Source organism: Sardina pilchardus, chromosome 8, assembly GCF_963854185.1.
Source record: "Sardina pilchardus chromosome 8, fSarPil1.1, whole genome shotgun sequence".
NCBI lineage: Eukaryota > Metazoa > Chordata > Actinopteri > Clupeiformes > Clupeidae > Sardina > Sardina pilchardus.
This window is the reverse complement of record NC_085001.1, coordinates 3398081-3413347: the sequence shown is the minus strand read 5'-3', so window position 1 is coordinate 3413347 and position 15267 is coordinate 3398081. Positions and strand designations below refer to the sequence as shown.

The window sequence follows — 15267 nt, the reverse complement described above, 5'->3', positions numbered from 1 at the left end:
GCTCCCAGTAGCAGCGTCCACACCCTCTCTGCACAGCACCTGCTCCCAGTAGCAGCGTCCAGACACACCCTCTCTACACAGCACCTGCTCCCAGTAGCAGCGTCCAGACACACCCTCTCTACACAGCACCTGCTCCCAGTAGCAGCGTCCAGACACACCCTCTCTACACACACCCTCTCTGCACAGCACCTGCTCCCAGTAGCAGCGTCCAGACACACCCTCTCTGCACAGCACCCTCTCTACACACACCCTCTCTACACAGCACCTGCTCCCAGTAGCAGCGTCCAGACACACCCTCTCTACACAGTACCTGCTCCCAGTAGCAGCGTCCAGACACACCCTCTCTACACAGCACCTGCTCCCAGTAGCAGCGTCCAGACACACCCTCTCTTCACAGCACCTGCTCCCAGTTGTCACAGCGCTCGGGGTGGGAGGGGGAGGACAGGTACTCATCACAGTAGGCGCGTTCAAGTTCAACTCCAAATGACCATTTGCAGCAGCGAGAGCTGCCGGCGGCAGCAGGGGAGGGGATACAAACGCTGCTATGAAGTTGTACACTCTCTACTTCCCGTAGTCTAGACTTGACCATGTGAGGAAACATGAGGCACGGACCCGCACGGACCCTTGTGGATATGAAGAGGCATCTAAACACCTGCACATACGTCAGGGATGTAAAAGCCAATTAGGGCAAAGTCCTGACGTCATGAAGGCAGGGTCTAGGCTCCGCAGTACCTAGAGGGCTGCTGCACCGCTGCTCAGCAGCCGCCTTGCCCCGCCTCGCTCCCGCGATAAGTTGAGGCCATGTGATACCAACTGCCGAGTCGAAAACACACCCATGTAGACCATCGTGGTTTTTGTGCTGCGCAGCCATCTTGAACTCGCCTAGTTTGTCATCCTCCTGTTGCCCCCAGGGTGGGAGGGGTAAGACTGGTGTACAAGCTGAGCCATCAGGGGGCTCTTGGTGAGCACAGGTCTCTGTGGGGACGTCTGTCTGCACTACAAAACATACAGTTTTTCCCTATCTGTTTCACACACTCTCAACATGGACATGTGTGTAGTGTAGCGTGCAGTGTTATGGATCTGTGTTCTGGAGTGGTGTCCTGAGGATGAATGCATTAATGAGCTTTTGTAAATCATGTTTTGACATCAGACCTCTGAGATGGCAATGTTTTTGAGGTGATTTAGTTATTTCTTTCATGTGGCTGTTGAGATTAAGATCACTGTCACTAGGACTCCAACTTTTTTAACAGTATCTCTAGCTTTGAGTGTGTGCTGTCGGTGTAAAGACTCACCACATCCATTGTGGTCAATCAATACATCACTAATGCATGTCACTTCAGAAAGTTGGGAGATAAAATGACCAGTGTATCTTTAAAGGAGGATTCTGGCGAGTGTAGCGCTGTAGAGGGTCATCCTTATATTCCCCGGGTCCTGTATTCCCCGATTTTCCCCAAAAGGGTCCTACAGTATCCCCGGTCGCAATACGTACCAGGGGATATAGGACCCTTTTTGGGAAAAGCGGGAAACATAGGACCCTTTTTACAATAAAAAAAAAGTTCCTACTGTATGTTCCCCGGTCCCATACAAAGTGGGGAACATAGATACCCTTCCCTGCTGCAGCAACTCATGCAGTCTGGACAGCGGTCTCTGTCAAAAGGTTATGGGGTTAATCCGTCCCGAGCTGCGGGGAAAATAAAACCTCTTCAAAGAGCAAACAGACAACCAAGTCTTTTAGCTAAATTGGCTTTCTCCTCCTCAAAGGATGAGAAGTACCGAAATCCCTACTCTGTCCTTGACAGCAAATTGTCAGTCAAAAAATTAAGGTGACAAAGGGGCCCTGGCTCTGACAATTTATTTTATCCCTATGTTTTAAAGAGTCTTTGCCTGTTATAATGGTATAGTTGCTATTTGCGAGACAGACATTGAAGTCTGACCTTTACAGAATGTTTATGGTACTTTCAACAATCATCAACAATCAACATGATACCAATTTGAGCCGGTTTTGACCCGGTGGTCAAGCTTCCTGAGTAAATCATCCATACTGTTATTCACCTCCCTAACCACAATTGTCTCCTAGTCTACACCAGGCTTTCCTTATCACAAACCTTTTCCATACACAGCACACACGCATGAGTATGTTTAGTGACACTTACAACACACATATCAAAACATGTTTATTTTTCTAACAGAAGTATATCTGATCACACAGGATTAAATACAGTACATGATTATACGAACATTTGACAATTGAACAAAAACATTTCTTACTATGTCTCATAGCAAGTTATATCATACTCATACTCATAGCAAGAATCCTTTTCATACTACAGCAGATTATATCATACTCATAGCAAGAATCCTTTTTATACTACAGCAGATTATATCATACTCATAGCAAGAATCCTTTTCATACTACAGCAGGATGTAATTATGTTTCATAGCATGATTACAGTTTGCATAAGCAAGGTTATATTTCAATCACACTTTAGCCATTTCAACTGTAATATTACTGGTTAAGCTCTTTTTGCAGTTTTACTAGTTTCAATGTCTGCCGTATTCAATGGAGCTCTGTGAAAAATACCCAGATTTCTCCTTTAAGCCCTTTGGTGTCAAGAAGAGTGCCACCACCAAAGTATTTTCTCATGTTTACCAACACTACAGTAATTGCTTCAGTTTCCACATGGACATGTACAAACCAATACTTATTATCTTGCCACTGAGGCACTCATGACTTAAAGCACCTAGATTGCAGACTTGTGCGGAAGTTGCAGAGGTTCATCTGTTTCTGAAATACAAAGAGCAGTACAATCGTCACATTCAAACACATATAAGAAGGCACATCTGTAAGTGGCACTCTTGTCTTCCATGGCCACTTTTTCGTTCAGGCCATAGGCAACTAGTATGACTCGACAATTCCAAAAAATATCCAAAACTCAAATCCTTTTGACTGTTTAATAAAATAATGTGTCAAAATACAAAATAAAATCTCAACAATCTTGGTGCAATAAACTGATCAACTCAATCTCTTTATCATCATTGTGTCGGTGTCGGTCAGAAAACTGTATTGCTTCTTAGCCTGACCGTGTTGAACTAAAACTAAGCACACGTATCCGTCACATGACCCACATGGCAGAACCCAGCGCACCTCCCCCATGCAGATCAACACATACATAGCAAACCAAAAAACAAACAATAATTTGCAACATACTGTATATTAAACTCAAATTGGCTCTTACAAAATCATTATAAAGTTATGATAGAAATCTTAACATCATAGAATCATCAGACAGAATCTTGACTTTCAAAGTCCAAATGCGTATACTTACCCGAGGTATCAGTTGAGACATTAGTCGAGCCATCAGAGCCATCAGAGGAGGACCTGAAACATGCAGTCATAGAGCAATCATGAGAGGCAATGACAGTGGCTGACTCTAGCTAGTACTGTATAGGTAAGGGATAATGGCTGACTTTAGCTGGTACTGTATAGGTAAGGGATAATGGCTGACTTTAGCTGGTTCTGTATAGGTAAGGGATAATGGCTGACTTTAGCTAATACTGTATAGGTAAGGGATAATGGCTGACTTTAGCTAGTACTGTATAGGTAAGGGATAATGGCTGACTTTAGCTGGTACTGTATAGGTAAGGGATAATGCTGACTTTAGCTGGTTCTGTATAGGTAAGGGATAATGGCCGGCGAGGAGTCCTGTCATACGGAAATAAATGGACGATGGGGAGGCACAGAACTCCATGATGTGTAACAGATCCCGAGTCCAGTAATCCGTATAACAGGATACCTCAAGGCCGTTATCCCACTTATCACCTGGTTGCAACTATAGGCAATAGTCACACACAGACACACACACACGATAAAGGCAATAGTCATGCCTTTATAGCACGCAAGTTGAACAAGCGGTTCTGTTTACGAAGAAGGATAAACATGTCTGTATCCTTCACTGAGAACAATATGCTATAAATACAAAACTGGGATTTGATTTGGAGGTGTGTTGTTCTCCTGTGTCTGTGTTTACCTGTGTCTTCTGCGGCGGAGGCACATGATAATGACTCCACCCACACACAGCAGCAGTGCAACTCCCAGCACGACCACAGGGGGCACTCTGTTACGGGTACCTACACGAGCTGCAAATAAAAATGAATAATAAAACATTTTATAGAGGGCTAAACGTGGTTATAGTAATATAATACATGATAACTGACAATGATGGAAGAAGAAAGCAAGAAACACAACCATTTTGAGAATCACGCCGGGTTTCCACAGAGCATGTCACCACGCGAAAAACGCCTGCAAAGATTTCGCCCAGGAGGCGTGGTCACACACCTAGTGTTTTGGCTGAGTGATACCTTCGTTGAAAACCAGGGCTCTGAACCGGTTCAAGGACCCAAAACGAAAACCGAAAATGAACGGAATTTTACAAGGAACGGAAACGGAAACGAAAAAGAAATGGTCTTCAACTGTTCCGGAACAAAAACGTTATTCTGAAATCCATGAAACCAGTTAATAACGTTTTTTTCGTTCTCTATATATTTTATAAAATTTCACAAAAGCATAGCCTATGTCAGGGGGAAAAAAGACTATTTCCGGATGTGCGTTTCCTTCGCCGCCCGCTAGGCTCAATCCAGGCAGCTGTCACGATTTTTTATTTCCACCACAACCCTGACGAGAGGCGATTTGGAAGCAACTGAGCTATCCACTGAGCTATATCAAACATCAACAAAGGTAACTGGGCATAGACTAGCTACGGTGTAAATCAAGGGCAAATAGTAACGAGTAGGCTACGTCTATTCTAAGGTATAGACCACAAAAAAAGACTTGATAGGCCCGCCAAACACTGCCGGAACAATAAAAACGAACAATATTTTATGTTCCGAACCGGTTCAGGAACGATATGTTGGTGGCGGAATGCAAGAACGAAAAAGTTAAACATACCTGAACCGTTCGGAACGTAACGATTGAAAAATCATTTCGTTTTCAAGCCCTGTTGAAAACGGTGGTCAACGGTAGCTCAACAGGTTAGCTTAGTGGTTACTAGTTAGCGAGTCCAGTGCTTCAGATTATAGTCTGTGGTTTATTTAGCCCAAGTATGTTAAAGTGGCATACATACAACAATCCGTTTTAATGTTTTTATGTTGACAACAATTCATGTTCTACAGAAACACCACAGTAGTTCATATCAGCGAGCTAGCTATCTAGTTGCTATGTGTTTTCAATTGGTTCTAATGGGTCAACAAGTTAACAAGCTAACTCTACCGTTCGAGCGCTTACGTTGACCTACAATGATCTATGTGTCCTGACCACATTTGTGTCGCATATAAACAATAAACCGTATCAAAATAAACCATTAAAAGTGGTCAAGAGACCTTTATTCACATTTAATCTTTCCAGTTACGACCCCGGAGCCGCCACCATTGTTTTCTGATTTTTTTGTTACTCCCGCAGGCTTCTGATTTGCTCTGAGCGGTTCAATTTTGCATAAAGTTGGGATTTCGCCAACTTTGATTCGCCCCAGGCAAATTTGCATCATTTCGCCCTACCGGAGCGAATTTCGCTTCCCCATTCATTTTCAATGGGAGCGAGGCGAAATTTAAGTTGTGTGGAAACCCACCGTTAACCAATTTGATGTCTAGTTTGTTGTCCAGGCTGAGGTGTTCAGCAGTGCAAGAGTACTGGTGTTTGTTTCTTAGTTCCTCTGCGCTGACCTCCAGGCTCTTCCTCATCTGGTAGGTTCCATCTACATTGGGAAGCAGCTCCCCCCCAGTGATCTGGTGGTCAGACACAGGCTGGCCGTCTCTGAGCAGGGTCAGGTTGATGTGACGGGGGTAGAAACCAGTGGCCAGACAGGTCACTTTGACTCCTCCAGAGTCTGGGAGTGTCTTCTGGAGGAGCCTGACTCTGGGCTTCACTGTGGAGGATGAAACATAAATCCACCACAGCTCATAACGAGCAGGCCTACTACCTCATACAATTAGCACTAAATATTTTAAGTTATTTAACAGATGGAAGATAGAGCTGTCTTACCTTTTCTCATGATTTGATTTTTCATCGTGTGGAGATAATTCTTCAGGACTTTGAGGCACACAGGACTGTATATCTGTGCATGCAGCAATTCAATACCTTTTTCTTCAATATGGCTCCACAATTTTGGCCACTTACCATTGCACTGTAGAGTGTTCTGTTGTATGTTGAAATTTAGCTCTCCATCATTAATGGTGTTAAAAGCATTCCAGGATTGCATTAGACCAGGGGTGTCCTGGTCAAGCAACTCACAACCAGTTAAGGTCTGCTGAACATGGACACCTTTGGGGGAAAAGAAAACAATGTGTATTTGCAGTCACGTCATTTTTTGAGCTCTCCACTGTGTGGGACTGTGTTCTGATGTGAACAATTACACCTTACTAGTTTAAATGAATGTATCACGTCGTAGTGTATCACTTCCTGTTAGCTGTTTGGTTTTAGTGAGTGAGAGAATGGTTTGGTAACCATCACGGAGCTATGCGGTGCAGCTTCTCTGAATTACTAATGAGAGGACCATAAGACCAACCCTCTCTTAGTCCACAAGCGGGCAAAGTGGTATGTTATGTCTTGTTTGTTCGATTATAATTTATCGTCTTAATTTGTCTGTGTACTATTTAGTTGATTGATTGTCTTGCATCTTGTCTAGTTCTACAGTGTTCAATGTAATACACATCAGTGACTTTGAACCTGACCTCTGAGTGTAACTAAGGGCGGCATATTGCTGGTTGCTAGAGCAATCATGTTGGTTGTTATGGTTGTTGCGAAATTGACATTATTCAGTCATGTCATGATGCAATGATGGGCAGATAATTCTCTTTCCGGGTCCAGCAGCTTTCAGACTCACTTTCAGTTTTTTCTCCACTGACACTAAAATAAACAATTTTTTCCGCTATTCTGAGTAACCTTTAAGAAAATTGTCATATCACTACTCACTTGTTGCCTAAACCTTATCAAATCATATTTTTTGCAGAAACCTGTCCTGGAAGGTTCCCTCGAACATATCCTCTGGCTGCACAACTACAGTTTTATTCTGTTAAAGTTTAGCGATTTTGTTTTACGCTCGCTAAAACAGAGGTGATGATGACAAAGTGTACAAGTTGCAAAAAACATCTGGCTACCCTATTAAACATATTTTCATGAAAAAAGCGGTTGAGCCTGTGACATCAGTCTTCAACAATCTTCTAGAGCAAGTTTAGCGGCGAAATACAGCTTCTGTCATCTTTTATGAGGGAGTTTGGAAATCCCGGAAGTAGTTTTTCAGATACCTCACAACCGTGTGTGGCTAATATAAGACAACAGAATTCGAATTTCACTGCGAAACTTGCTATAGAAGATTGTTGAAGACCAGTAACCACTCGGTGAGCTGCACAATTTTAAAAACTAATGTTTAGGGGTGTTTTAAGGACAGAATAGTCCATGCACAAAGCGAGCAATGTTAAAGCCAGAGCTCCATTCTAAATCTGACAAATTCCACAAAGGGGCTCAATCGTCAAGATTTCGGTCGCAAACACTCGTTTTCATGCAAGGCAATGCGGAAAACGGTCACAATATAGTTTTTTAAGGTTTGCCTAAAATGGCACAGCGCCTGCTTTAGAGGCCACTGTTCCCACCTAGTTTGTCCTACAGTATAATCAAAAGCTTGACCTCTCTGGAAAGCTGAGACACAGCAGGTTCAGTAGAGACCATCAGAATAACTGTGTGATATACTGACACAGGGCCACAGAGGCTAGAATATAGTTTTTTCTTCCAGGCGGATTGCAAGCATCTCTAAACTGACCATATATCAGCCCTCTAAGTCATATATACTAACCTAGACACACAACTGAGCCCCAGCACCAGGTATTGTTAGGTTTGGTACAAAAGTAGATCAATATAACATGAAATATGAGTGCTGTAGACCATTATTTGCCAAGGTATGCCCATGTGTTTTTAAAAATCCCCTATGTAAACTCCCCATAGGACTTTTGGCAATCCAAAATGCATACTGATAATCAAATGATTACTGCACATGAACCCCTAGAAGCATAATCTTGGTCTCAAATTAAAGGTAGACTTGTAGTTTCTTGTAGACTTTTTGGATCGTATGTCAGGTGTTCTGATATAGAGTAACTACACAAAATATGGACTAATTACACAAAAGTCTTAGTCCATTTTTTTGCATTTACTTTGTTGGTTCAATGGTTTTATATAAGCTAGACTATACATCTGGACAACTAATATTGGATAAAAACAACATGACTATTCAAATTCTATGGATTCTTGTGAATATTTCAGTACCCAATATGTGGCATCTACTTGTTGCAGTGCAGCTACACTGCAACCAGATGTCAGGGTGGCACCAAAAGCGGAGGAGGGGGAGGAGAGCATTTTTGATCAAATTTAATTAAGACATAGTATGATTAATCTGACAATGTAAAGCACTATACAGATAGTACATTAAAAATGGTCAATTTTGGATTCAAGAGTCCAATCTTTCAGTAAATGTATGACATTGTGGGTTATAACATTGTTGTTACCCTCACCGTTGACTTTGAATGGTGGGGGGAGGTGGTGGAGGTTGGAATTTGCCCTGAGACGGGACGGGCGTGAATTAAGTGCAAAATACTGAAATATTCCTTTAATATTTCGGTTTATAGATGGTGACGGCAATGCCTAATACTTGTTACTTGTCAGTCCACTGTGACTGGAACAGCTGGTTTTCATCATGAACGTTGTGGTTCAGAGACAGACATTGTGTAATGTTGAACTGGTGATACTGGCATAGGTTAGTTAAGTGACACTACATCACTAATAAAATAAATGCTAATATCAGGACTTAAGTTGAGCTGGCTCTGAATCTAAGAACTAGAGGCTTACCTTGTGTACTGTTGAGCTGGTCCTTTGAAAATAATGCTCTGATTTTCATCTGTCTATGCTCCTCTCTGAATATAATGCCAGCATCTCTCTGCTCTTCATGTTCATTCTCTGACTTGTATTGTCTGTAGATCAGCTTCTGTACATCTGAGTCGTAGTAAGCAAGCTGGATGTCATCCAGCATCACCACCGTACTGAATTCTGGGAAAGGTGTTTTATCTCCAATGATGACCGTTGAGAAAATCCACAGGGAGTGAGAGCCTGCAGAAAAATAATCAATGAGCTAACAGAGAGGTCGATACCATAAAAGGGCACCCAATCAGACCAGTTTTATTTTGTTTGTCTATGCCCAACACATGCAAACATGTGTAATGGACTTTACAAAACCACAGCTTAAGATGTATATGGAATTTTATGGATTTAGGTGAGAAAAGTGTACACTAAACATATTTTGGTCTGCACCATCAAGGGAAACCTAATTCATCTACCCTCAGGATGTGATCTAACATGACATCAGACATGCCCTGCCCTCCTCATCAGTATGCTGCCCATATGGATAATGCATTGGGTATTGGTCCAGAGTATATGGCTGATATATTTTTAGGCTGTACAATTTGGGGAAAACTGATTCAACCACCTAAATCATATTTTCTGGAAGCATACTGTATACCCTCAGGATGTGATCTAACATAGCTATTGACACCGCTCACCCTCCCATTTACTTTGCTGCCCGTTCATTATACTGTACATATGAGTAAAGCAGAGAGGTGTGCATCTTCATCACTGAGGCGATACCATATACACTTCCATGATATGATATATTAAAGGGGACATATCATGCCTCTTTTTAAACGAGGTTAGAATTGGTCTCTCCCAAATTGAGCTGTTTCTGGGCTGGCCACGCCTCCGGCTGCATGTATTGATTACGCTGCTCGTTTCACAGGTGAAAATGACTAAAACAGAGCCGGCATCCAACCACATGTTAGACCCTGGTGCTAGGGTTGGTCTATGCAAATTCCCTTAGTATGACATCAGAATAAGGGAGCCATCCAAATGGCTCACAGCAGCATACTTTCTTGACACCAAAGTCTTTCTACTGATCTACAGAAAACGGATGGATGGGTTTTTTTCGCGCTTGGAGTGTCTATAAGAACAGTAGAGGCCTAAATATGAACACAAAGGCCCGCAAAAAGTGAGTTTTGCATGATATGTCCCCTTTAAATATTCATATGAGACATCCATTGATAAGATACAACGATTCATATACCTTAAATCACCCCTGAAAACAGTGCCTTCATTTTACCTTGAAATATTTTAAGGTGTGAATGTGATATCCTTATATTTAAGGTATCAAGTGGGTTTAAGGGGGTTGTTTTAAGACACTATAAGTACAGCTTAATTTTATTTAAAGCAACCCTAAAGAGTTTTCCGTATCTTAAAATGTTTCCAGAATCATTTCAGCGGTTTATTAACTCGTAACAGGGTGAACGGCACTTCTGCATTCACTTCCGCAACTCTCTATCGGCTATAACTGCACTTGGGAGCACTTAGATTCGGCGCAGTAATATCCTCACTCCAAAGTGAAACTGAAAGTGCAAGAGTGATGATATTACTGCGCCGGCCGAGTCGAAGTGCTCCCAAGTGATATTCCGTCACACAACATAGTTATCCCTCTTACCCGCTTAGAAATGCACCACGTTTTATTTTGTCTCACCATACTTGGTCGTGTGACTACTCGTGTTACTGTATTTTAATAGGGAAAACATGGAGATGTTTGGTCGTTTCTAAATTCATCTCTGTTTGGATCCTAATGAATGAACTGGGCTAGCTAAGAGCTATCAAAGTAGTGCCGCGTGCCAGAGCCAGTAAGTGCACGCATTAGTGAGAGGTATGTTTTAACTTGTCTTAGTTAAGGGAATAACGTAGTTTAATATGAAAAAACGGTAAAGTGTTCCTTTAACACCAGCCTTAGTGGAAGCCTATTAGCTGGTTTGAATGGCATTGAGCTCAACAAGAAGAAAACCCGCTAATAGGCTAACTGAAATAAAACCATGCCAATCTCTAGGTATGTTAAAGGGTATATGTGATGTGGGGCTATTTCAATTCCAAAGGCCAAGGGAACTTCATCAGGGTGCATAGTGTTCTGGATCCATGAACACATAGGGTTAACATACAGTAGGTGTTACAATATGTATGACCCCTGAATTTTAAAGAGAAACTATGCAGGATTGGCGATTTCATCTTAAGTTTCGGTTTCGTTTTTCATTTTCGCTCGTTTTATTCTTGCATATTTCTCTGCAGAGCTTCCCCGACAGCTTTAGCGTGTATATTTATACATATATAGGCTATATATAAATATATACATTGCAAGCGTGGTTCTTCTTGTTCTTTATGCGTCTCAGCCTTCCAGATGTAAACAGGGAACGATCGTCTCCTGAACAAGTTGCAAGGTTGCAATAGCGGATAGGGACACTGGGGGCGGGAGGAAATATTACTGTTTTCGATAAAAGCAAAACAACGATTTCTAAGCGATTTTATGACTATGAAAAAGTTGCATAGGGTCTCTTTAAAGGAATATTTCGATATTTTACACTTTAAGCTCGTTTTCTGTATTGCCTAGCATGAAAACGAGTGTTTGACACCGACGTTTGATGATTTAACCTGTTTGTGGAATTTAGCAGCTTTAAAGCTCTGTGGCTTTAACATTGCTCGCTTTGTGCATGGTCTTTTCTGTCCTTAAAACACCCCTTAATGTTCGTTTTTAAAAATGTGCAGCTCACCGAGTGGTTACTGGTCTTCAACAATCTTCTATAGCAAGTTTAGCAGCGAAACACAGCTTCTGTCATGTTTTATCATGATTTTCGAAATCCCGGAAGTACTTTTTCAGATACCTCACAACTGTGTTTGCCTATATAACACAACAGAATTTGAATTTCACTGCGAAACTTGCTATAGAAGATCTTTGAAGACCAGTTACCACTCTGTGAGCTGCACAATTTTAAAAACTTTAGGGGTGTTTTAAGGACAGAATAGACCATGCACAAAGCGAGCAATGTTAAAGCATACAGAGCACCATTGATGATACATTATTCATTCACAAAGAAAATGTATGTACTAAAAGGTTGGATATTTCCTCATCTTTTCATTTAAGGCATTACGATAAATTTCCAAAAGATTTTATATTCCTCTTCATAGTCAACTTTAGCATGTGTTCCAATACTTATGGAGGGGACTGTATGTAGTAAACTATCAAGGATAACAAGTTATGATTTGATCCGTCACCATCTAGTAATTATTAAGTACAAGTCTTCCTTAAAGGGATAATCCGGAGTGAAATGCACTTTAGATCAATTTTTCGGACTATTGGGAGTACATACGTTGAGTTGACACCAAAATCATGTCATTCGGATGTATTTTGAGAAAGTTCAAGCTCACCGGTTTTAGCCAAAACTCGTTAGCCTGGAAGTGACGCGGGCATGTCTTTCGCCGCTACAAAACGCTATTTTTATACCTCTTCTACTGTTCCAAACAACACTACACTTACGTGGTAGTGAGTAGAGGGTCCCTAAAGCCAAACCGAAGTATCCCCACGTCTTTATGTGGTCGGATAGAGAGTCCAGAATAAATTTAATCGAGTCAGTACCTTTCCGGAAATGTCGCAGCTGCAGCTAGCAACGTTTTAACAACACTTTATTAACATTTCCGGAAAGGTACGGACTCGATTAAATTCATTCTGGACCCTCTATCCGACCACATAAAGATGTGGGGATACTTCGGTTTGGCTTTAGGGATCCTCTACTCACTACCACATAAGTGTAGTGTTGTTTGGAACAGTAGAAGAGGTATAAAAATAGCGTTTTGTAGCGGCGAAAGGACATGCCCGCGTCACTTCCAGGCTAACGAGTTTTGGCTAAAAACGGTGAGCTTGAACTTTCTCAAAATACATCCGAATGACATGATTTTGGTGTCAACTCAATGTATGTACTCCCAATAGTCCGAAAAATTGATCCAAAGTGCATTTCACTCCGGATTATCCCTTTAATATATTACAAGACAGTTTGGTCTAGAATCTTAGTAAAATCCATCATTTTTAATATCCCCTTGTCCCGCTTATACCACTGTTGCCACACTTGCATGTGTTAATTTGCTATAAATATTTTCCACCTTATTGGTTGCTAAAACTGGCTTAACTGCTTCTTTCTGCCACACACTCACACACACACACACACACACACACACACATACACACAGCTTCATGATAAAATTAGGAACATTATGAACAATTGATCAAAGTACCTTACCTGTTTCAATGCAGCATGACATCCGACATAAAGCCCACAAAAAAATGAGGTTTTTCATGTTTTTGGTGTTCTTGTCCAAACATATGGAACATATAAATGACTAGGCTCAAAGTTGGACAGTATGACACGCACAGCACTTATAATCCTGCCAACTGAGGGAAGAAGTGTCTTCATTTTAAACCTCACTTCCTCTAGCAACACAAACAAAACCAGTCAGACAGCCCAGAGTAAGATCTCTGTGAGATCATATAGACACACAAAACAGATGACAGGAAAACAGGCCACTGCAAACAAACAGGCAGACAAGACACATGCAGTAGCCCAAGGGAACAGTCATAAAGAAAAAAATGGAGAAAAGGCAGACAAGCAGAGTTTCTATAAGTACAGGCCCACACTCACACACACACACACACACACACACACACACAAACACAATTAAAAAGCCTATGTACAAAAAAAATAAATTAAATACGTACAAAATAACTTGCATGAAAGAATTGTTGAAGTTCTTAAAGCACTACAGAGCTTGCATCAGCATACGTAACGTGCGTTATAGCCTCTAATCACAATCAGTGGGTTAGCTAGGGGCAGTGAACTTAACGCTTCCCAAATAGCATTTAAACCAGTAGGCCTAATATAGTTAAAAACAGCACCAAACCATGTCAGTAGCTTGCTCAGGGTCTCTACACATAAAAAGAAGCACCAACAACGTATATAGTGAACCAGGAGTTTATTACAGAAGACTGTTAAGAACGTTTACAAACTGGACTTACGTAGTAAATTCGTAATCTGACGTAACATACTGTATGTAATCGCCTGGTATGGTTTTCCCTAGAGAGGAGCTGGTAAAGGGAGAGTTGGTGTCTCCTGTAATCATTAGTTTAAAGGAGTCATAGAACGCATTTTTTGACCATTACAAATTGATCTTTGAGCCTAAATAATGTCATATGTAAATTTGTGGGGCTGAAAACGCCCCAGGAGCACTGCTAGATCGCCTAATACAAGGTCATAAATAAGCCTTGCAATGAAACAGTTTGTTTTTCCCGCCCACTCAGCAAGTTCATGAATATTCAAATGAGATGCGCGCTGATTGGTCTATTGGCCGATATGTCCTGAAAGTTGATTGGCTCAATCCACCGGTCTGAAGCTAGAGCAAAGTGAAACTACGTTTACTGCTGGTAAATAAAGCCAAAGTCTTTGATAAAGCTATCAACAATGGATTTAAATAAGGAATACAGCCGTACATGTATAAACCGAGTAAGAAGAAGGTTCTGACGAAGATGAAGTGCAGCAGATTCCCCAACAGAATGAATGTGTTAGATTGGTAAGTTTTATCAGTACATTTCTTAGTATAGTAACTCTCCAAAGTTAGCTGTAATAACGCTAGCATTACAACGTCTCTGCCATAGACCACATATCTAGATACTAGCATCGTAAGTGCAGTTTAACAAGAATTATTAATCGAAGGTATGCAAATGAGAGGGGGTGTATCTAAAGGGGGATGGGCGCCTATTACGTGTTATCTGAGCTCTGTTCAGATTGGAGCATTTCAACACGGCTGTTTCTATTTCCCAATTTGCATACGAAAGCAGGCGGGGGACGCGGTAAAGTCTTTAGTGTTGTCCTTTGGACACTGCTCGCAGCCTAAATTCAACAGGAACAAGGTGAATGTGGTTTTGAATTCTAGGACTCCTTTAAGTTCTGCCGTAAAGCCTATTAGCTTTACTAATGATTAGATTGGGTGAATCCTGCCTGACCTGCCAGTGAATTTGGATTTCGCCCAGCAGCTCAGGCTGGAAACCTGCACATCTCCCCTGCTTCCTGTCCACAATCTTTGGATCCAATCACAAACTAGCTTATCCAAAAGACGCAGCGGATCGTTGGTCTGATTGGTTGAAGGACTATCCAAGCGTACAGAGTCATTTGAACAATGCCCATTGATCACGCCTCTTGTGCAGTAGAAATAAAGCGCACTCCCCATGCTAATGTTTGATCTTAAAAGATAGAGGTTATGGTGATAGCCCGACTATGTTATCATATATTTACTGGTTAAAACCTATTATAAACATTTACTTTGTTTTT

General features: G+C 41.5%; 1 protein-coding gene across 1 annotated transcript; it reads right to left on the bottom strand.

Moving 5' to 3' along the window:
• Positions 1-2161: 2161 nt before the first annotated feature.
• Positions 2162-13398, bottom strand: LOC134088457 (major histocompatibility complex class I-related gene protein-like). The gene is made up of 7 exons (XM_062542420.1): positions 13186-13398; positions 8888-9145; positions 6035-6313; positions 5622-5918; positions 4029-4137; positions 3327-3379; positions 2162-2785 (listed from the first exon to the last, which is right to left on the bottom strand). Exons 1-7 carry the CDS (start codon positions 13241-13243, stop codon positions 2742-2744), a joined length of 1098 nt encoding a protein of 365 aa, XP_062398404.1. The 5' UTR covers positions 13244-13398; the 3' UTR covers positions 2162-2741.
• Between the last annotated feature and the right edge of the window lie 1869 nt (positions 13399-15267).